The 21,241-nt window shown below is 39.1% G+C and overlaps 2 protein-coding genes across 5 annotated transcripts; one reads left to right on the top strand and one right to left on the bottom strand.

Annotated features, from left to right (window-relative positions):
* Positions 1-941: 941 nt before the first annotated feature.
* On the top strand, positions 942-6,166 carry EMB2076 (Pentatricopeptide repeat (PPR) superfamily protein). Of its 3 annotated transcripts, XM_089148273.1 has the most exons (4): positions 942-1,096; positions 1,430-2,978; positions 3,436-3,654; positions 4,993-6,166. In XM_089148273.1, exons 2-3 carry the CDS (start codon positions 1,431-1,433, stop codon positions 3,631-3,633), a joined length of 1,746 nt encoding a protein of 581 aa, XP_089004399.1. In that variant the 5' UTR covers positions 942-1,096; position 1,430; the 3' UTR covers positions 3,634-3,654; positions 4,993-6,166. The 3 variants fall into 3 exon arrangements, with proteins under 3 accessions (XP_089004399.1, XP_089004400.1, XP_089004398.1); XM_089148274.1 differs by having other exon boundaries at positions 942-2,978; positions 5,024-6,166; XM_089148272.1 differs by having other exon boundaries at positions 942-2,978.
* Positions 6,167-6,183: 17 nt separating this feature from the next.
* On the bottom strand, positions 6,184-18,805 carry LOC149020176 (uncharacterized). 2 transcript variants are annotated; one of them, XM_089148271.1, is made up of 8 exons: positions 18,372-18,805; positions 15,228-16,520; positions 11,618-13,426; positions 9,751-10,872; positions 8,192-8,296; positions 7,956-8,045; positions 7,608-7,718; positions 6,184-7,519 (listed from the first exon to the last, which is right to left on the bottom strand). In XM_089148271.1, exons 1-8 carry the CDS (start codon positions 18,429-18,431, stop codon positions 6,974-6,976), a joined length of 5,136 nt encoding a protein of 1,711 aa, XP_089004397.1. In that variant the 5' UTR covers positions 18,432-18,805; the 3' UTR covers positions 6,184-6,973. The 2 variants fall into 2 exon arrangements, 1 of the variants encoding a protein (XP_089004397.1); XR_016172160.1 differs by lacking the exons at positions 6,184-7,519; positions 7,608-7,718 and having other exon boundaries at positions 8,192-8,265; positions 18,372-18,804.
* Positions 18,806-21,241: the final 2,436 nt, after the last annotated feature.

The raw sequence follows: 21,241 nt of genomic DNA, 5'->3' as shown, positions 1-21,241 counted from the left end.
TAAGGAAGTTAAATATTCCAAAAACTTGAGAGTAATCTTGAACACAAACCCGATGCTTGATTTATTTTTCATCATCCTCTTTTTTGTTTTTTGGTAAAAATTTCTTCATCGACCTCTACCGTATGTGATTTTTTCTTCCTAATCTTAAATTCTATAAAAAATTTTTTTTTTATGTGAATTTTAAATAAAACAAACACTAATTAAGACTAACTGTAACTTTATTAGATCTGTGTCATGTGTTGGAATGGTTTAGAAGATTTTGAACATTTTTTTTTCACTTGCCTTTCTCCAATTCCTTTTGAAAAAAAAGTGTTTCAATATAGTCTAGGCATTCATTTGGTTTTGCTTAAGATTAGTATTGGGTTTTGAGAACATTTTTAAGTTTCTCTATGACTGGTTGAGAAGTTAATATTCAGTGCCAATATCTATCATCTGTGATGGAAATGCAATTTTCGAAGATGTAATTTCAAATCTCGCTCTTTGGACCTAATTTGGAATCCATTTATTTTGATATTTTGACTAAACTCCTTGACTGATATCCTAAAAGAACAAGTTCATTATTGTTATCTCTGGAGTCTTAGTTTTTCTTGAATCCGGATCTTCTCCCCGTCGGGGGCCCTTGTCCATCAGGGACCATGCAATCAGTGGGCCCCTCGGGAAAAACTTGTTTATTTTTCCAAAAATATTTCTCATACCAGCAGGAACAAGTGGTCACTATGTGTTAGCCTGGGATCGCTGATCCGGACTCGTTTTTCCTTCCCTCCACTGATTTAAAGGCTGGCCCCTTGTACATTCGCTTTTTGCTTTTATTTAATTATTAAATTATCGACAGAATAGGAAAAAAAAAAAAAAATTCATGGTTAGGTTTTAACATTAAACAAAAAAAAAAACCTCATGGCTGAGACTGGAAATTTCCTTTTTGTTTTATTTTATTTTCGTCTTTTGGATGGCAGTACTCAAGATTTTTACAACCGAGTACCGGAGAAATAGAAGAGGCGAAAGCTTTCTGCAACCCGTGAACAGGGTTCTATCTTCTATCCATCATCCAGCCAGCCGCTGAGACTTTGCATCAGCTCCATCTATTTAACATCTCCAGGTTTGCTCCAAACTCTAGGCCTTTTTCGATTGGTTTTTTTGGAAAGAGAACCTAAATCTTCACGATAGATCATTCTACTTAAATGGGTTTTCCTTACCTGATTAAGTAGGATCAGTTTTACCTTAATTCTGAAGTCGAAGTGCTTCCATTGATCTTGGTTTTAACACATCTCTGACACTTGGGAGTTCTCGAGCCGATAACATAACTTGTTTTTGAGATTACATCCCTTAGAAGTATAAAATAATTTGGGTCTCTGTTTCCTTCTAATTTGAAGCTAGTAAGAGCTAGTGTCAACATTGATTCCTGAACTTGCTTATCTTTCTGGAATAGCAGAATGGTTGATGTTTTGAGGAGTCCTTTTGCGCTTTGTACTACATCAAACAGCATATGTACTCAACAGTTGCCGGTTTGTGGCAAAAGAAGAAACTGTCTTGAATGTTTTCTTTGTAGCACTGGTTTTAGTTTGTCCAGCAGAAAATTGAAGTTGGGTTTTACCAAGAAAAAGGTTAACGCATTTGTGGCTGCTAGCTTGAAATCTGGTTTTGATCTTAAGAAAGAGGAAGGAATCATATCGATTCGAGAAAGAGAAAAGGAACCTGGTGCAATTCCTTATGAACAGCAATTGCCTACCTGGAGCAATCTAGAGTTTCAGGATGACTCTATTGTTAACTCTTGTCCAGCTAGTACCCCTTCTTCAGATTCTGAAGTTATAGTTGGACACCTTGAACCCAACTTGCATTTTCTAGAGGAGAGGGATGAACAGATACTGTCAAAAAGGATCTTAAGCCTTAGTAGATCTAACAAGTTTAAAAGTGCATTTGATCTGTATATGTCTATGGAAGTTTCAGGTCTTCAAGCCAGTCTACATGCATGTAACTCACTTCTCTCTTGCCTTTTAAGGAACCAGCTGCTTGATGATGCTTTGAGAATCTTTCATATGATGAAGGAGAAAGAAAGGACTTCCAGCCATTCATATAGCTTGATCCTCAAAGCCGTTGCCATCACTCGTGGTACTGATTCAGCCCTCAAAATGTTTAGTGAATTGGAAAAAAGTATGGCAAAAAGTTCTTTTGATGCCATTGTTTATAATACAATGATATCAATTTGTGCAAAAGCAAACAACTGGGTTCAAGCAGAAAAAATATGGAGAAATATGAAGGACAATCATATCAGTGGAACAACAATAACTTACAATCTGTTAGTCTGTACATTTCTCCGCTGTGGTCAGAATGAACTTACCCTTGATTCTTATCATGAGATGATCCAAAATGGATTGAAACCAAATGAGGATATCATGATAGCTGTAATAGCAGCTGGCACAAAAGATGGGAAGTGGAGTTTGGCGCTGAATTTATTCCAGAACATGTTGGAGAGTGGATTCAACCCAAGTCTAACTGCCTGCAATGCATTGATCAATTCACTGGGAAAAGCAGGGGAAGTTGAACTAGCTTTTAAGGTTTATAATGTGATAAAATCTTTGGGTCATGCCCCTGATACATACACTTGGAATGCATTGCTTGGTGCTTTGTACATGGGTCACCGTTATGCAGATGTTCTAACGCTTTTTGCTAGCATTAGAAGAAATTATCAACTAAATCTTCATTTGTATAATAAGGCTCTAATGTCTTGCCAAAGGCTAGCTTTATGGGATCAATCTCTGCAACTTCTGTGGCAGATGGAAACTAGTGGATTACCAGTGCCAACTGCATCATATAATTTTGTCATTGGTGCATGTGAGGCTGCAAGGAAGCCAAGAGTTGCTCTGCAAGTTTATGAACGCATGGTTCAACAAAAGTGCCATCCAGATATATTCACTTATCTATCACTAGTACGAGCTTGCATTTGGGGATCTCTCTGGACCGAAGTGGAGGAAATTCTAGAAGTAAGTTAATTCATTTTTTAGCTTGTCACATTATCTTGCTTTCAGTGTTACTGAATTATGAACGTTCAAACTTGGTCACAGAGTTGGACCTACTGGTTTTCTCTGGTCATCTGGACTTAATAAGTACAGAACCCAAACTGTACCTTTGAGTTTACTTGCATTGAAAGTGTAAGCGGACAATGGACTTCAACTGTCTGTCTTCACCTATTAAGCCCCTAGCCAGACATCCACTTGCCCCACACAAAGGAGATCCCATTTGCTGCAGAGTCTACCTTGGAATAACGATCCCCCAGATGCTTATTTTTGTAAATTCTATATATGTTGTTTCATTCTTTTGATCAATAATCTTCTTGCTGATCTTCTGATTTTCTCAAGGAAATCTCCGTTTCGTTGCATCTTTATTGTAGATTTCAACATCCCAAATGTGGACCACCAACTTATTTTGTTTATTTGGCAGCATGTTGCACCAAATGTGTCTCTTTATAACACTGCCACCCAGGGAATGTGTCTGAGAGGTGAAACGACAGCAGCGAAGAAACTGTACATGAAAATGCGTGAGAGAGGGCTTAAACCTGATGGCAAAACAAGGGCGTTGATGCTTCAGAACTTTACAAAGGATTCAGCTAAACAAAGTAGCCGGCACCATTTTCGCTGATGATATGAATGGAATGAAAAGGTAAGAGGAAGGACTTAATTGGATGTGAAATTGACAAAAAGCATACTAGAGGGATATTTTTTTGGAGGTCCTGCATTTCCGTTCATCCTCTTCTTCTATGGATTTTATAATTGGACCTTAAACCCATTTCCTCTTAACCTCTTGGTCATTTTTATATAAATGGGATGAACCAGCCCTATTGATATCTTTGCTTCGGAACAATAAAATAGTCTGTTTGTTAAGAAGCCTCACCTGCATCCATCTCTGTACTTCCACTTGACGCTCATCATAATGAAAGATGGTTTATCTCACTAAACCTTTTATCAGATTCTCAAATAAAATAGTCTGTCTGTTAAGAAGCCTCACCTGCATCCATATCTGTACTTCCACTTGACGCTCATCATAATGATAGATGGTTTATCTCACTGGGACCTTTATCAGATTCTCAAAGCTTCTTAGTTCCATCTCCAAGAGGCAGAAAACCTGGTGCTTTTTTGGCTGTGCCACCAGAGATCTCGAGAAGTCAGAATAGGAGAGCACATGGAAGTGCTGTTGCTATTTATAAACTAAGTTAGACACGCACATTCACGGACTCTCTAGCCTCTATTTGTTGCAAGTTGCAACTAGTTTATACAGATAGCATCCAAACTAATTGCATGTTGGAAATATATGCCAACAGCCCTCTTCCATTCCTGAGGTGGCTACTTTAGCATGCATTGTAAAACATGATCAATTTGGTGGCCCCAACCTACAACCAGTCCATCAGAGGTTCAAAGTATTTTGGTTATGTTATAAGTTTTTGATTTGTCTTCAGTTGAATGCATTATATAGAGTGTGGTTACAAGTTATTCTTCAATTTAGAGAGTTTACATCTTCGAGTTGGGCATTGCTTGAACAGAAGTTAGGTTGGGTTTGCCTGATGTGTGTGTGATTAATTTGTCATCTCCTCTCTACCTTGCCATTCCAGAGACTATTTGACTTCTTCCTCTCTTTAACCGGCTGTCCACCAACCCCAAATGAAGCCCACTATGCAGATATTTTGATGCCTCTGTGCCACATGCATTCTATATTATTTTTCCTGGAAGCGATTTCCCCCTTCCCTTACTCTATTCATCAAAGTTAGCTTCCCTGGTACAACTGTTGGAGCTTTCTGCCACAAACCTGTATGGTTATGTGCTGCTTTCGCAGTGTGTATGCCTCCTGGCACCCCTGATACCATAAAAAACCCCACATACAAAGAACACTTCTTTCTATTTTGCTAATTGAGCCTTTGTTGTACCATGAAGTTGGTGGTAGAACTGAGACCAAGTCTTGAATAATCAGTGTATGAAACTCTATTTATTGCCATGAATTCCACAGGATTACAAAGATTCAGTTCTTCTATGGATAGGGTTTTGCTGTCCCAACGACTCAGAGGATGAAAGAGTTTCTTTGTAAGATGAGTCTACAAAGAGCATGCTGTCAGAGCTTCTATATAGTTTGGCTGCTAGCAAGGGGCAGATATATGGCGGTGTTGTTTCATATGTACAGAATATCGTGCCTCTTGGTGAAAGTGAGAAGATCTGGATGGAGCCACCACCTGTACTCTATGCTGTTATGGTTTCCGGCAACTTGTTGAAGCCTATGCTCGGTCGTGGAGAGTTGCAGTGTGCTGGGGGCAATAAGAGGGATCCACCCTTGAAGCTGGTTCCAGCAGGTTTATTCTCAAACTACCGTGGAAGATATGACCTCTACACTAAGCAGGATGCGAGAAAGATATGCACTACATTTTACAATCAGCTTGAGAAAGAGGGATTGTTCAATTTCTTTCAGCTACAGAAGTAGTAATAGATGAAGATATCACAGGTGAAGGAAAAACTTGACATGAAGTCTGAGGAGAATAATAAGAGTGGTTATTATATGTTACTGTATCTTCATATTGAATTCTATACTCAAATGTCTTGCAAAATACTGGCTTTATGGGGAAAATCTCTGCAGCTCGGGCAGATAGAAACTGGTAGACCACCATTGCCAGTAGAAATTAGGTTCTCTGTCATAACGAAACCAAACCAAAGCTAACTGCCCAACCCCCAAAAGCCCCCAAAAGATAAAAGATGCTGTCCTTACCAAACAAATTTACTTAATTCATTTCTAGCTTCGGCAAGGATCCGCAGATCGAGAATTTGGCAGGATCTTTATTTTTAGGGATCCACATTGGATGCAAAATTAAGATTACAAATATAATGGCAAAATCGTATGCTTTCCCCAAAAACTAAACATTGATAGAATCATAGAACAAACAGCAGATACCAGGCTCATGGTCCCACCTTTTTTCTTTTCATTTCCCTTTCTCCCTGGCTGATTGAGTTTGGCTCCAAATTTAAGTTCTCAAACCATTCAAAGATCTGATGTAACGCATATACTACACCAATCTTATATCACTCACAGAACCACCAGCTAAATTGTTTCGTAGTCTGGGTGGTATTAAGGGGCTGAAAGTCTGGCTCCTTTTAGAAGAGATACTAATTTGGCAAAAGACCACTCAAAAATTAAACCAGAACAGGATGCACTTGTAAATTTTGATTGTTGAAGATAACGAAATATTTGAGATATTAACTTACAAATACGTAAATACAATTCCTAGTGTACCCAATTTCCAGTGAATTTAATCACATAATTCAACTCATCAGGAACAAGGACAAACCTTGTGTGTACAAAATTTGACAGGCTTTACCGTACCCTCTATCTGAATTTGGATATCTGACATTATAACCAAAATCCGAAAGTGATCAATAGCCCCATTTGCAGCTTATCTGTAGGAACTTCACCAGTCACATGTAATTCCCTCTGGTATCTGTGATGACTCACTAGCAACAGCAAAGAAGCCAAAATTACCGATCCTAGAAACAAGGTTATCAGAAGAGAGGCTTACAAGCTGCTGTCTAGTCAAAGTGCAGTCATCAATTCACTGTAGAAATATGGTTCAGATGTCCCCTTGCAGAATATAGGATTGGTGTGGATAAAAAATTTCAAGAGTTCTCGTGACCAGCTTTGAAAAAAATTACCCAGCTGTGATGATCTATTATGCACATCAATAGTAGAAGAATTCAGCTTCTTAGCAGGACCCCAAGCAGCATACATATTGGGGGGGATTTCTTCCTTCATCTGTCAACGCCTTGACAAAAATGTATCTTATGTACATGACGGTGGCAGAATTCAGAACTGATCCATTTTAGCTTTCACAGGATTTTCATGCAGATCTGTTACCACAACTGCTACAGGTAACAGCAACCACATTGAAAGAAATAAGCTTCAGAAGCTAATAATTATGACAACATGATACCAAACCATGGAGTTTTGCTCATTGTTCATCTTGCACACTAGGTATCCCTTCCGAGAAGAACTCCTCTGCCCGATCAATAAAGCTACTAGGGAATCGACTGTGCAACCATAAAGTCGAGGAGGGTTCAGATACCTGACGATGGTGCTTGAGAGCGCATTCTTCAAATTTTTTCATTGGTTTAGCATCCCTTTGATTTTTCACCTTACCTATTCTAGTAAAATTGCTCACAATGGTGCCCTTCCCCGAACTATCCCGAGTGCTTCTTGAGTTGTTACGGCTTGACTTCATGAGGCCATCAACTTGATGCTTTCTAGGTTCTGGGCCTAACTGGTTCCTCTCACATGAATCATCCATCAAGGAATAGTCTGGTAAGGGAGAATCACATTGAGTTGTAGGTGATACACTTCTGCATGATCTAAGCAAAGATAGCAACATATCTGTGCTGAGTTCCTGCTGAAGTACACCTTTGTTCTGTTCACACCCATAGCAGGCTGCCACTAATGTACCAGCCAAGATGGGCATCAACTCAGGGTCACTAAAGAATACGAATGGAAGATCAGAGACCTGTTTCATCAAAGCAAAACAAGTTAGTCATGCCCCATAAGCTTCCTGAATATCCAAAAGGATGAAATCAGATAAATGCTCAACCGACCTTATGAAGGATTGTTGGGCTTTTACCCCATCGAAGGACAGCTTGATTTCCAGGGTGGAACAGAGCGAAGTAAGCCAGAAGTAACAGGGATTCAAGAAGAAGCAAACCCACCTAAATAAAGTCATAATATGCACACAGATATTTCCAAGTAACATTAACAATACCTATTGAGATTCAGCACAAAAAAGAAAGAGCTTTGAGAGAGAATCATGGTACACGCAAATGCACCAGGGTACATGCAAAAACATAAAATTCGTTGCGACAACTTTTCTCCATAGAATACTGGATAAAAAGCTCAGACTTGAACAAATAATTGCAGTTCAGAACGCAAATTGGTATAAGTAATACCTGATCTGTAGCTAGTTTCCATTTACTTGTGCAATGAGTAAGTAGGAAACTCATCAAGTGGAAGAACTCCATTTTCAGGTCTGGTCTAGCCTGTGCACAATTCATGTGGGAATCATCACATTTGAGAGAGATTAAAAACTTGATTTGCTGATGACAACAAACATCAAGTAGAATAAGCTAACACCAATAACTGTTACACCTCTCTGAGATGAAAAATCAAAGAAAGAATGACTCACAAGCATTCTCTGCATAAGAGTTATGTCCAAAAGCATCAGATTGTTCAGCACTTTTAATACTCCAGTTGCAACTTCTTCAAAATTCAATGGAAGAACGTATAAGGCCTGTAAAATGTGGCTCATTCAACTTCATTAAAAGATATTAAACCCAAAAATATGCAGATACAATGGCAATTCATGCAGTTTTAGGCAATGAAACTGAACATCCACAACCAGCACAGATGCTTTAAAGCACTTGAGAAAAGCCAACAAATTGAGGCAAGATACTAAGGAATCAACAATCACAGAGTTCCTTCTTTACAGTGCTAGGTTCCAATTTCCAAGACGTGGAGCCAACATGAATCCACATGATAATAATGGATTAGAGGTAGAATGTCCTCTTCAAATAGGCCTTCTGAAAACTAGAGCATTTCTGCATGCATGTTCTGAAGTACAGATGTACATACATTCCAATAGACACATTTTAGGCATCCATCAAAGAGGAGCTTAATGAAACCTTAAGAAAGGGGAGACCATGTACTGACTTTGGACCAATTTCGAGAACTGATCTCAAAATGTGATTTCTTGGTTGACCTATTTTAGGGATCTTGGTCCTTGATTTGGCTAGAGTCCTTCTCTACCCAATGGTTCAATAATGAGGCCTTAGTCCGATTGGACTTCTTAGTGCTCGTGCCCACTTGTCCGGCCACTTTGTCAAATCTCTACTTGTAAGAAGAATAGTGCTCTTTATCAAAATTAGTTGCCAGGTCATGAGTACAATGAGTCAGGAAAGTTGTCCACATACATGAGGCCTAACAACCTGTGATGCCAACATAAACACTGTAACTCGCAGAGATCTCAAGTAATAATTCAGAGTAACCACCAACTATGCAGTTTGGACCACAGTATCCATGATATTGCGAACTGCAGAAGTTTATCTTGAACATCCTATTTTTGTAAATAGCCCCAATGGCACCGTAACTGCAGAATTACCAAAATGAACTACCATATTGGGAGGGATGCCCCGCTTACAGCAGGACAATGCATTTTGGCACTTTAAAGAGAAACACATTATCTAGATAGCTTGGCCAATAACTGTCATGCTAGGTAAGTGGACAAAATAACCGATCAGGAGACTAGCAAATTCTCTGTTCTTCAAACTAAAAGAGAAATGCCGTTTTTCTTTTTTGGGGTGAATCCCAGAGTCAGGAGGAAAGGATATATCTAGACTGCTCGGATTGCTAGAACAATCTTCAGGTTTTATTGGTTACTTTCAGCATATTCCTCTTGATTCTATCATATTTCTTCCGAGGTTACTCCAAGAGAAAGAAACATGAAATCCACTAAATGAAGTATAGCACTTAACAAATAGCACTGGTTCAAAGGGATCAAGGACATTTATTTTTACAGTAACCCAGTTTGAGAACCTCAAAGAACATTTATTCACAGTCAGCAACGCCTACAAACTCCCCATGATGCCATCATTGAACCAACAGAAATTTCACCCCGGGAAAAAAAACCAACAAAAGTGAGAAATCAGTAACATACAGCAATGCAGATGCAACGACAAGCAAAATTACCTGCTCAGAAGACAACCTATTATTTGCCTGCAATAGGACAGCTGTTAATAGTGAAAGAAGGCTCACTAACTCTGTCTCAGTAATGGCAGAAAGAAGAAATTCTGCAGGAGGCTTGAAGGTTTGGGTATTCTCTTTCTTTTTCTCATCACCACAATCCCTTGAGCTCTTTTCAACCTTCAGCGGCAAGGACTTGTTATTCCCCTCGATGAGACTTTTCTGGGACTCGAGCAAAATATCTGCCGCATGCATTTCTACCACTGATTTAACATCGTTTGACTCGACTGTATTATCAATCAACTCATCAGGATCCCTCTTATTAGATACTGCCTCATCAATGTTATTTGTTTTACACGATGCATCTAATGGCCTGCCCTCCATTATATTCAGTAGAGGAGTATCTTTGTTGAAACTTGGTGCAACTATCAAGGATCTATTATCTTCATCACTGGTATTTACAGAGGACGTATTAAGATTAGCTAGTTCTGCAGGTTTAGCTCCCTGACTTTCATTTACTGACACGATTGTCAGAGGAGAAGATTCCCAATTGATAGAAGAAATGGTTCTGGGTCTGGATGTTAAAACTGCCAACAGATTTAAACTAAGTAGAATAGATGAAGGGAAAGGAGACCCTTCCATCTGGGGCCTATCATAGAGAGCGAAGAGATCTCGAAGACGATGAATAACTTGATAAGAAATGAGAAGCTCCAGTAACCCATCTTGCATTTGAAGTTGTCGCTCATCAAATGCGACATGACCAAGAATCACAGCAACGGTCCATAAATAGCCTTCCAATACTTCGGAAATAGACTCAAAATTCTCCATTGACATTTTGCTTGTCAACAGGTTGGTGCTTCCAGGAACATTCAATGAAGCTGCAATCTTGATGTAGTTCTCTAGAGCTGCAGAAAGCATTGGGATAATTGGAGGCAACAGATTCTGTGCAAGAAAATAACTCCTGTTTGCAGAAATGGAGAGTACCACCCTCAGAAGTCTTAAAAAGTATACGGTCACCTGGCATGTTTCAGGCCTTGATGTGTGCGATGCAGGCAGTGCAGAAGCAAGAAAACCAAGCAATCCAGCTTGACGAGATGCATGAAGTTCAGTTTCCTTTCCCTCCAAAAACTATTTCAGAAAGAAATAGTCAAAATACAATAAATAAATATAATGCATAAGAAACAAATATATCCAATGCTTCAGAAACTAAAAAATGAACAAGACATGGTATCCATCAGGTCATGACATTTCTTTAGTGCACTAAACATAGAACATATGACTAACTGGTGAATCTCAGTAAACATTACTAAACATCTTTACACCCATTCTATAGGCCTAGACTAAATTTATATGCATGTACTTTCCCCTTCTTCTATCTGTTCATATTATGAAGAATATAAGAATGCCAACTTCCAACAGGCTTGCAGAATCAAACCGATTAGCTTCAGACGATAACCAATCCACAAGCCCCACACAAGTTAAATATGTAGTTTAAACAAATGGAAACTGCAACATAACCATCGGAGCTGACACTGTTCTCCAGAAATATTAGGAGGGCCAAACAATTTTATTCACTAGTGTCACCATCCAAAGCCAACATAGAAAGGTCTAGTTTATTTTCATCACAAAGATCCATTAACTAGATTAGATTGAAAGTGGCATTGAAACAATCTAAATGCTAGAGGAAAAAACAATCAAAACCATTTCTTAAATGTATTACATAAAACAAACACACATAGCCCTTCTAACTGGATGCAATATTTGTAAATGCAGATTGACAGAAACCAGTCGTGACCACAAACAAAATGAAACACTATTGTCATCCATATGCAGATCAACATTTTACATTCAGGAAGTCCAGGATCCAAAATACCTTGATTATGTCTCCAACTATTAATCCTATACTTCCAGCCCCTTCTTTTCTGGCTTGCCTAAGTCTTTGAAGTTCCTGAAGCCATCTCCCAATTTTAGCCCTTGCAGTTCCCAATACAGTCCTTGATCCAATACCTGTACTTTCAGCACCAACTGGTGGCTCAGGGAGTTCATATTTAAGAGCCATCAATCTTTGTCGAATTTTTTTAATCCTTCGCTTTAAAGAAGGCTGCAATGCAGCATTGGCAGTCCCCATAGCAGGACCTCCTATGCCTGAGGTGCTATTCACTTGGTTATCTTCATCATTGTTGGTTGATGTGACCCTACCCTGAACATCCTTGTTTACTGAACGGCGTACTGAAGGCAGTGATTGGTCTCTGAAATCCATTGAAGCTCTCTCTCGTATCTGCTCTAGGTAGAACTTCCTACGGTTTTCACTTTCACTGAGTCTTTCTGCTAATTTTTGGGCTAAGAGTTCAGCTTCCTCTTGTTGGGCTTTGGCTCTAGATTCCTTTCTACGTTGTTGTTCCACGGTTTTTGCTTCACGTGCTGCACTTGAAGCCCTGCGTTCCTCTTCTCTTCTTATTTGAGCTTCTTCCTTCTTCCTCTGAGTCTCAGCAAGACGCAGCAGCTTTTCCGCTTCAAGGAGTTTCCTACGTTCTAACACTGCTTCTTCCCTTGCCATATCCTCTTTATGTTTACTTTTCATCACCAGAAGCTTTTCGGCTCTCCTAACTTCTGAATCTTGAAGTTTCTGACGGATCATAAGCTTTTTATTCTTTTCATTTAGTAAAGTAATGAAACGAACCTCATTGACTTTACTGCTTTCATCACCAGCTCTTCGCACTACTTCAGCTAGATAAGCCTCATGTCTCAATTCACTACGCTGGTGGCGAGCATACAATCCCTCCCGTAACTTCATGGTGCGAACTGCCTGCCATTCAGTAACACGGTTTAATTTCTCTGATGTACGCTGCAGTCTTTGCACTCTCTCATTCTCCAACTCGCTTCTAATCCTCATTGCACGTGTATGCTTCTCTTCTGCTTCCTTCTTCAAATCCAAAGCATTCTTTTTTTTCTTTTCTGGAGACATTAGTTTAGCATGCAAAACCCGTGCACGCTCCACACTTTTCCTGCTTATGCTCGGTGAATGTGAAACACGGGAATAGCTGCGAATTGGAGATGCAATGACATCCTCCCAATTCCTTTTCTCCTTCCAAGCATCCATGGATTTCCAACATGCTGTGTTTCTTTTTTCCTTTGGCTTCTCTTTGTCAAGGAGTGGGATTTGTCTTTTGAGGGAATCCACACATTTCACATTTTTCTCAACCTTACTAGCTGCCAATGATTTATCCTTTCTATGAACCGGCTTCTCTACTCCAGGAGTTGCTTCAAGGTGTTCTCTGCTTTTTCCAACAAGCGAAGCAACAGGACCATCCTTCATGGATACACGAGATGCTTCATCAGGAGTGGATGATCTCTGCAGAGGTATACGTCTATTTTGCTCTGAATATGCTTTGCTTGACTGGCCACCTTCTACCAAATTCCTCTTTTCACCATTCAAGACACCCTGGCCAGGACCCAAACTTGCATTCTGCTTCATTGATTTTTGAACTGATTCTTTGCCACTTTGTATTACATCAGTGCTGTGAGATGACTCCCTCGCATTTACAGCCGAAACATGATCGAAATTTGGATACCCAGTTCCCATGTCATTTGCATCAAGAGCTGGGTGAACACTAGCTCTTTCCTGTTGAATTTTCTTGAAAGCAACGAGAGATGAAGACAGTGATGGTGTCATTCTTCGGACCTGCACTTGAGATTTTGTAGCAAACAGAGGATTGGATTATGAGTACATTAATTAGCTTATTAGAAATTCAAAGACCACAAGCAACTAACCCCATGCCCATTATCCATCTGCATCAAAGACCATCCAAGATTTTACCACTAGTTAGGATGAATATTTCAATAAAAGGATGCAATGCCATGTAAAACCATAGTTGTCACGGCGACGAGGCGATGCGAGGCAGTTTTAGCTAGTTGGGGCGATGAGTCGACGAGGCGCCCTCCGAGGCGCTTTTGAGGCGTTTTAAGTGAAATTTTTACTTTTTAATGTACATCTCATACACTAATTCATCATAAACCTATCTTATATATAATAAAAAAAAACTAATATTAGCCCTTTAGCCTACCTCAAGTCATCCAACATACTACAAACCACACATAGTAGGTCCTAAATAAATTCCAAGTATCATACTACTTGGAGTAGGAATAGGATGCAGTAACCAGATAGCAGGTTCAGAGTATGAAAGATGTTGAATGACCTTTAAACAACAATAATCAAATACTACTTGGAGTAGGATAGGATGTAGTAATCAGATAGCAAGTTCAGAGTATGACATCAGAACAGTACATGAATAACAACCACGTGAAAGTCATAGAGAAGTAGCTATGTCACAGGAACCACAACAGAAACTTTAATTGCAATTTGCAAGTCACAAAGAAGTAAATAATCAGTTAATAATCTCCAAACATAAATTAAACAATGAGTAGCAACTTATAACATTGTTAAAACACAAAAGAAAAAAAAAAGCATGCCGGCGACATACCGTCTCCTGAGATGGTGAACAAAATCACCGGAGGCCGCTGCAAAACGTTAATGAATTAATGTTACAAAGATCCCATGTATTCCATGTAACATTTGTATAAGCATTCAGCCATTAGATTATTCCCAATTGGAATCTAATTTCCAATTTATTTTTGGCCTTTGATTTGGAATAAAAAATGGTGGTTTTTTAAAATCCCATAAGGCAGTCGCCTCAGGGTCTGAGGCGTTCGAGGCGTCCGAGGCGAGCCCGAGGCGACGCCTCAGAGCCTGAGGCGACCGCCTTATGGGCTCCAACTGAGGCGAGTATCGCCTCAGGCCTCTAATGCCACCAGGACGCCAAGGTGTCGCCTTGACAACTATGTGTAAAACAGGGAACTTTTTTTTTAAGGAATAAGTCCATTACTCTTCAAATCAATTTCTTCAGACACACTAGCCAAGCTAAGTTTCAGAGAGTGGAACTCGCATTAAAGTTGCTTCCGTGACACGTGACTGCTAGTAAGCTTGATGTCCATCACACATAAGCACCAAATAACATTTAAATATCTAAGTACAGAATACAACACCAACACAAGGGCTATGCCCCTCCTACCACAAACAATATTGTGCAAAAAAAAAGGCACTATACCTTTTTTGTCCTTATTGTTTCGTTTCTAATTCAATTCACTTAAATTTGAGTTACCAAAAGAGTTTTTCTGAGGGGGGGGGGGGAGACACGACTTAAGAGCCCAATTACTATATCCCTCCAAGATTGTGGGTCTCTCTCTATCTTTTTGCCCCCTTCTCTTTTCTACTTTTGATGATTAGTAACAATCTATATACTCCTTTTGGTGAGCATGCAACTAACAATTAACAATGTTTATGATCCTCAATTTACCATATTTAGTTGCAAACACTCAGAAAAGAATCCCCATGACAATATCTAGAAGTTTGATAATTAACAAGGAAAAGATATTAACATTCTACTTCATAAATATAAACGCAATAGTCTTGTAAAAATGCTGACCTCCCAGGAGAGAGCATGTGGCCTGCGGTGGTCCATTTTCATATTCAATTGCATTAAACCCACTGGGGAGGATCTTTTTACACTCTCAAATCCTTCGATTCTGGAATGTAGTTCATTAAAATCAGATGCAGCTTCTTCAAGAACAAGAATAGCCTCTTTCATCTGCTCTAAGTCACATTCCAATTCACAAAGAAGATAAAGTTCATCTATGGCTCTGTTAAGATTCTCAAAGAGAAAGTGCCAAAGCCGTTGCCTAAATCTTTCTTTGCTTTCACCTGATTCACCTTCTTCAGAAGTAGTCACTATCTCAACCTTCGACGAGCCCCCATTTAGCGTATCACATTGTGAGACTCTACATTCTTCGGCAGCAGTTGTTACTAAAACATCACTATAAGCTGCAGGATTAATGGTTTGGATCGGAAGTGCAGGTGAAACTTGATGACCCAGGTCAGTACTTGAAATTTCATTTAAATCTTGTACGTCAGAAGTTTCTAAAGTTCCATCAGCAACAGAATTTGGACCAGTTGGATTGTTCAATGTCACAATATTAGCAGAGTCATTACTGAATCCGGAGGTATCACGGTTAGTCTCAGAATTTGCAACTAAATCTGGTACACCCATACCTTTGGAATATATCTCTACTGCCTCTATATCACCCTCCTCTGCAGATTCATCCGTTGAAATCAATGAATTTAATTGTTCAGGAGCATGATTTGAACATACATGTGTTGCTACTGCTTCCTCCTCTCGAGATTCAGTACATGAAGGGGCACATGGCAATGAATGATCGGGATTCACAGCCTTCCTATGATCTCCTACAGTATCATCCCCAATATCACCAAATTTTATTACACTTCGACCATCACTTTGACGATGTAATGCCAAAGCATCACCTTCTATGTCACCCCACTTGATTTTGGGCACCAAATCCACCTTTTCCTCTTGAGAAACTTCTTTTACAAAGTCGGTTTCACTCTCAAAACCTGCAACATTGATGGTTCTAGGTATAACAGAAGGCAACTTCGGATGTTCCAATTCTTGATTAACCTTGTGTTCAGCAACACCTATGCCAGCCTTGTCTGCTTCTTGGGCCACCAAAGGAGGATTCCCATGACCAACATGCAAATGTGATGTCAAATCAGCAGGTTTGGAAAGCTGAGGCTTCCTGTTGGCCTGTGAATTTCCACTCTTCTCATTTGGGAAGGACCGACTACGCAAAGAACTAGAAGGTGTTTTCCCTGAATATCCCCCAACCAAATTTTGTCTAGAGAACTTGGAACCCCTTCTATGCTTCTGAACAACAAGTACAGAAAACAAATAATTTAAGCAGTTTACATATGTGAATGTATACTAAAGAGGAAAAATTGATGGTTTCTTGAAGATCATAACAGAAGAATTAGAGAAACAGAAATACTCAAAAAGAAAGAAAGAAACTATACTTTCAAATTACAAAACTGCAGAAAGATCAACTATTAACTGCCAGCCACAAGACTAACCACAGAAAAACTTAAAAAAGCTAGAACCCATAAGAAGCAGGTAGGCGAAGGAAGGAAAAATTACAACTAGATACAAAAATTGAAGGTTTCTTGAAGATCATAACAGAAGAATTAGAGAAACAGAAATACTCAAAAAGAAAGAAAGAAACTATACTTTCAAATTACAAAACTGCAGAAAGATCAACTATTAATTGCCAGCCACAAGACTAACCACAGAAAAACTTAAAAAGCTAGAACCCATAAGAAGCAGGTAGGCGAAGGAAGGAAAAATTACAACTAGATACAAAAATTGAAGGTTTCTTGAAGATCATAACAGAAGAATTAGAGAAACAGAAATACTCAAAAAGAAAGAAAGAAACTATACTTTCAAATTACAAAACTGCAGAAAGATCAACTATATTGCCAGCCACAAGACTAACCACAGAAAAACTTAAAAAACTAGAACCCAAAAGAAGCAGGTAGGCGAAGGAAGGAAAAATTACAACTAGATACAAAAATTGAAGGTTTCTTGAAGATCATAACAGAAGAATTAGAGAAACAGAAATACTCAAAAAGAAAGAAAGAAACTATACTTTCAAAAAACAAAACTGCAGAAAGATCAACTATTAATTGCCAGCCACAAGATCACCCACAGAAAAACTTAAAAAGCTAGAACCCATAAGAAGCAGGTAGGCGAAGGAAGGACAAATTACAACTAGATACAAAAATTGAAGGTTTCTTGAAGATCACAACAGAAGAATTAGAGAAACAGAAATACTCAAAAAGAAAGAAAGAAACTATACTTTCAGATTACAAAACTGCAGAAAGATCACCTATTAATTGCCAGCCACAAGACTAACCACAGGAAAAACTTAAAAAGCTAGAACCCATAAGAAGCAGGTAGGCGAAGGAAGGACAAATTACAACTAGATAGCTGTGTATTTAAAGTACCTTGGCATCTTAGCAGTGAAAAAAAGTTAAAGCAACTCCAACTAGACTTCCATTAGAATGTAGAACCAAGAACTTCTTAGGAGGTAAGTATGAAAAACCTGGCACCTATGGGTTGATGTATGCTACGCAGGTTGTTTCAAGACAACCATCATTTTTATGTACTACTAAATCAAGATAATAAATATACGTTACACCAAATCAAACAAATGGTTGATCAGATCATTCATGGCTTCTTCTATATAACTTGTACAGGACATAGGTAAGATATCAGAGCTAACCAAGAATTGTAATGAATTTCCTAGGAAACAGTTAATATTTAGGTAGTTTAGGGCGCATGTGGATTTCAAATTATGAGCGGTCTAAAATGCTGAAACAGATTAAAGTCCACCGAGGCTCAGACGTCTTATATCACAGAAAAACAAGTGAAGAGCCACTTTTTCCATAAGAATCATATTATTGGTCATAAGGAGACAAGTGGGTGCAGATTAGTTAAATGTAACGGCTGAAGAGGATTTCCCAGCCTGCCCAATGCAGGTAATCACACGTTCCATCTTAATGGTGATCAGTAGCAATTACTGCGAACTTCAAAATTCCACGTTTTAAGTCAGCTTCAGTTTTTTCTTTTTCGCCATTGCTCCATCGAGTTATACAGGAAAAATGCCCGACGATAAGAACAATAAAATCATTAGAGGGAGAAAAGAAAGAAAAAGGGCAAAACCTTTCTCACTTCGAACCAGCCCGATCCTTGATCATCCCCTGTTTCACTATGGTTCTCCATGGCAAATCAATCATGAACCAAGCATTCTTCTCAAAACCATAAGCAAATGAACACAAGTGCAATATTAAATATGCCAAAAGCGGCAACATGCACCGACAATTAATCTTGAATTCCTGCTGAAGCTACCCAATTTTCCAGCGAACAAGTAACTAAGAAAACCAAACCAAACCTTCATATGTCAAATTTATAAAGATGCATTCTAGTTCTTAAAGTCCCTAGCAAACATTTTCGGAACTCAACAAGGAAGACGATTTCATCAGAGACAATGACAGTTGCCATCTAGGGTTTCCGCAAACGAAGCTAGCGGTCTAGCGCCAAGACATGGAGAAGCGAAGACTATTTAAACGTGAGCTACGGAAGAGGGAGAAAAAGGAAGAAAAAAAGAAAAAGAAAAGAAAACACTACCGAACTTTTATTTGTTCTTTATTTTCGTTGCCTCGTTTCATCAAATTAGTCAAAAGACAAGGGAAGCGTAAATCACATTTAGGCCGACGAGATCTGACGAGGGCCATCGGTTATGATTATGATGTGAAAATCCAATTATGCCCTTTTTTTCTTTTTCTTTTATATATGTATAAAAACAACAGGTGTTTTTTGTTAATTTATTCGGAAAAGGAGGTGAGGAGTACTTGGTGAGGATTGATACAAATACACCAAATACTGTTACCACTCTAATCAAAGTCTCGATCACCTTCCTTGATAGGAAACACTTTATGACTACGAAAAGCACGGGGGCATATAAGGAAAAAAATATTGTACAAAGAAAAAAAGTTTAGAGGTAGGACCCACATAGGACTAGAAAATGCCTGCAGTGCCAACTGAGCCAACCTTTGGTGGTTAAATGATACTAACCAAGTATTAACACCAAGCAAATATGCTCCTAGTTTAATGGGACTTTGCTTGGGTGCAGCAGCTGCATTTGGAGCCAATGGCTGGATGGGCATCCGTACACCCATCCAACATCTAAGCCATTGAATCAAATGGCTCGGATTAATGTGAGAGTACAACTGCCCATACAGCCATTGGCTGCACATGCAGCCGTTGCACTGAAGCAAAAGCAAGCTTTATGTACTCTCAACTCTAGTGTGTGTTGTATATGGTTGTTTTTTGTGATCAGGTCTTCCACCTATTAGTGTAGAAGTACGTGTTTTCTTAATACTTACTTTATCAACTAATATGGATGAGGCTCATTTTTGAATGCCAACAAAATGGATTAAAGTGGGACCCAATAAGCCTTATGTAGACTCCATCCATATTGTGCGGAGGATAAGTGTTAAGAGAGCACATACCTCCACTCTGATGAGGAGAGGATCCGCGCTCGCTCTTTTCCTATAAAAATGAAAACATCAAACCAATCCCAGTGTAATTCAATCAGAATCGACGTCCCTAATTCCACTTTTCAACTTATCTCTTTCTCTGAGATGGGATTTGGGATTTATGGATAAATGATTATACTTTTCTCATATCCATCCACCACATGTTTATGAGAACAATCCACATATAGTGCATGTTTCAGGTAGGCAAGAAGGAATCCGGATCTTCTTCCTGTCGGGGGAGCAGAGCGTGCTCCCCCATGGCTTCCTAACCACAAAAACCAGTGGGTCCCACTGGTGAAATTTTTTTTTCCTTTTTTCCAAAAAGTGTTTTTCACCGTGGGCCCCACTGATATTTGTGGTCAGGAAGCGTCGGGGTCGCTGATCCGGACTCGGCAAGAAGTAGGCCTCTGTTTTAAATGTGTGGTGAAAAAATATAATTGATAAAACAATGATCTTTTTCTGCAGCTAGAGGATTCCAAACACTGTCTTCGCGGCACCGACCCCTTTGGACTTAGTGAAGAACCAGCTACGCAATGCACCAGCCAGCATTTGTTCTCACCCACCTGAGTACCTGACCCTCTGCATCAACTAACAATTCCTCTGCCTCTTTTAATTGATCAGTCACAAATGTTGCAAGCTACTTGCAATGCTCACAAGAGTTTTTAACCGCAACAAAATAGCTACAGCTCACACTCTGCCTCTTAGTCCTTTATTTGGTGCAGATCTTGTCCAAGATGAAGAGTTTTTTACGTCTTCTTCCTAGTCAAAAACAGCCTAGACAAGTTGCAAAATTCTGAGTTCCAGAATCCAGACCACAGCTCCAGATGAAAATAAAGAAATTAAACCCATATCATAGAAGATCACTCCTCTCGAATCCTTTAAATTCTGCCATTCTCATCTGCATGTGAGAAAATCTGGCCTCTGGCCTCTGGGCCATCTCAATGGGTGGGTGAGTGGGTACTTTGGAAACAGGACACCGAGAGAAGATCATTTGATGAAATGTGAGCAAAGGAAAACCAAAGAACAAACAGTTCATGATTAAACGCCACTAAATTCATCTTCTTTTGATCCTGTCACAATGGCGTATCATTCAGACCCTCATAATGGAGTACATTTAGAACATTGTTGCAACGCTGGAGATAACCGTCCTTTGGAGTTAAAATGGTACTCAATTCTTCCTGTTATGCATGATTCAAATTTTTGTACCCAACTTAGAAGTTCACCTGCATTGATCTATTTTAATGGGAGACTCAAATGTACCTTATGTTCTCTTATAGAGTCATTGTGAAATTTCAGAATTTTTACTTTAGGGTTTTGGATGAGAGTTTTGTGACATTGTTTTGACAATTGGTTGAGAGATCTCCATTGTAATCTTCTTCTTACATAGTGAAAGTTCATCACCAGTGGACAAAGGATATTGTATTGGTGTGTGAAAAACATTATATCTCTGTGTTGATTTGTTTTCTGCTACTGTTTGTGATTTCTTGGTGCTTG

Source organism: Hakea prostrata, chromosome 3, assembly GCF_041222555.1.
Source record: "Hakea prostrata isolate BN-2017 chromosome 3, UWA_Hpros_2, whole genome shotgun sequence".
NCBI lineage: Eukaryota > Viridiplantae > Streptophyta > Magnoliopsida > Proteales > Proteaceae > Hakea > Hakea prostrata.
The sequence above is the reverse complement of the archived record's forward strand: the minus strand, read 5'-3'. Positions and strand labels throughout refer to the sequence as shown.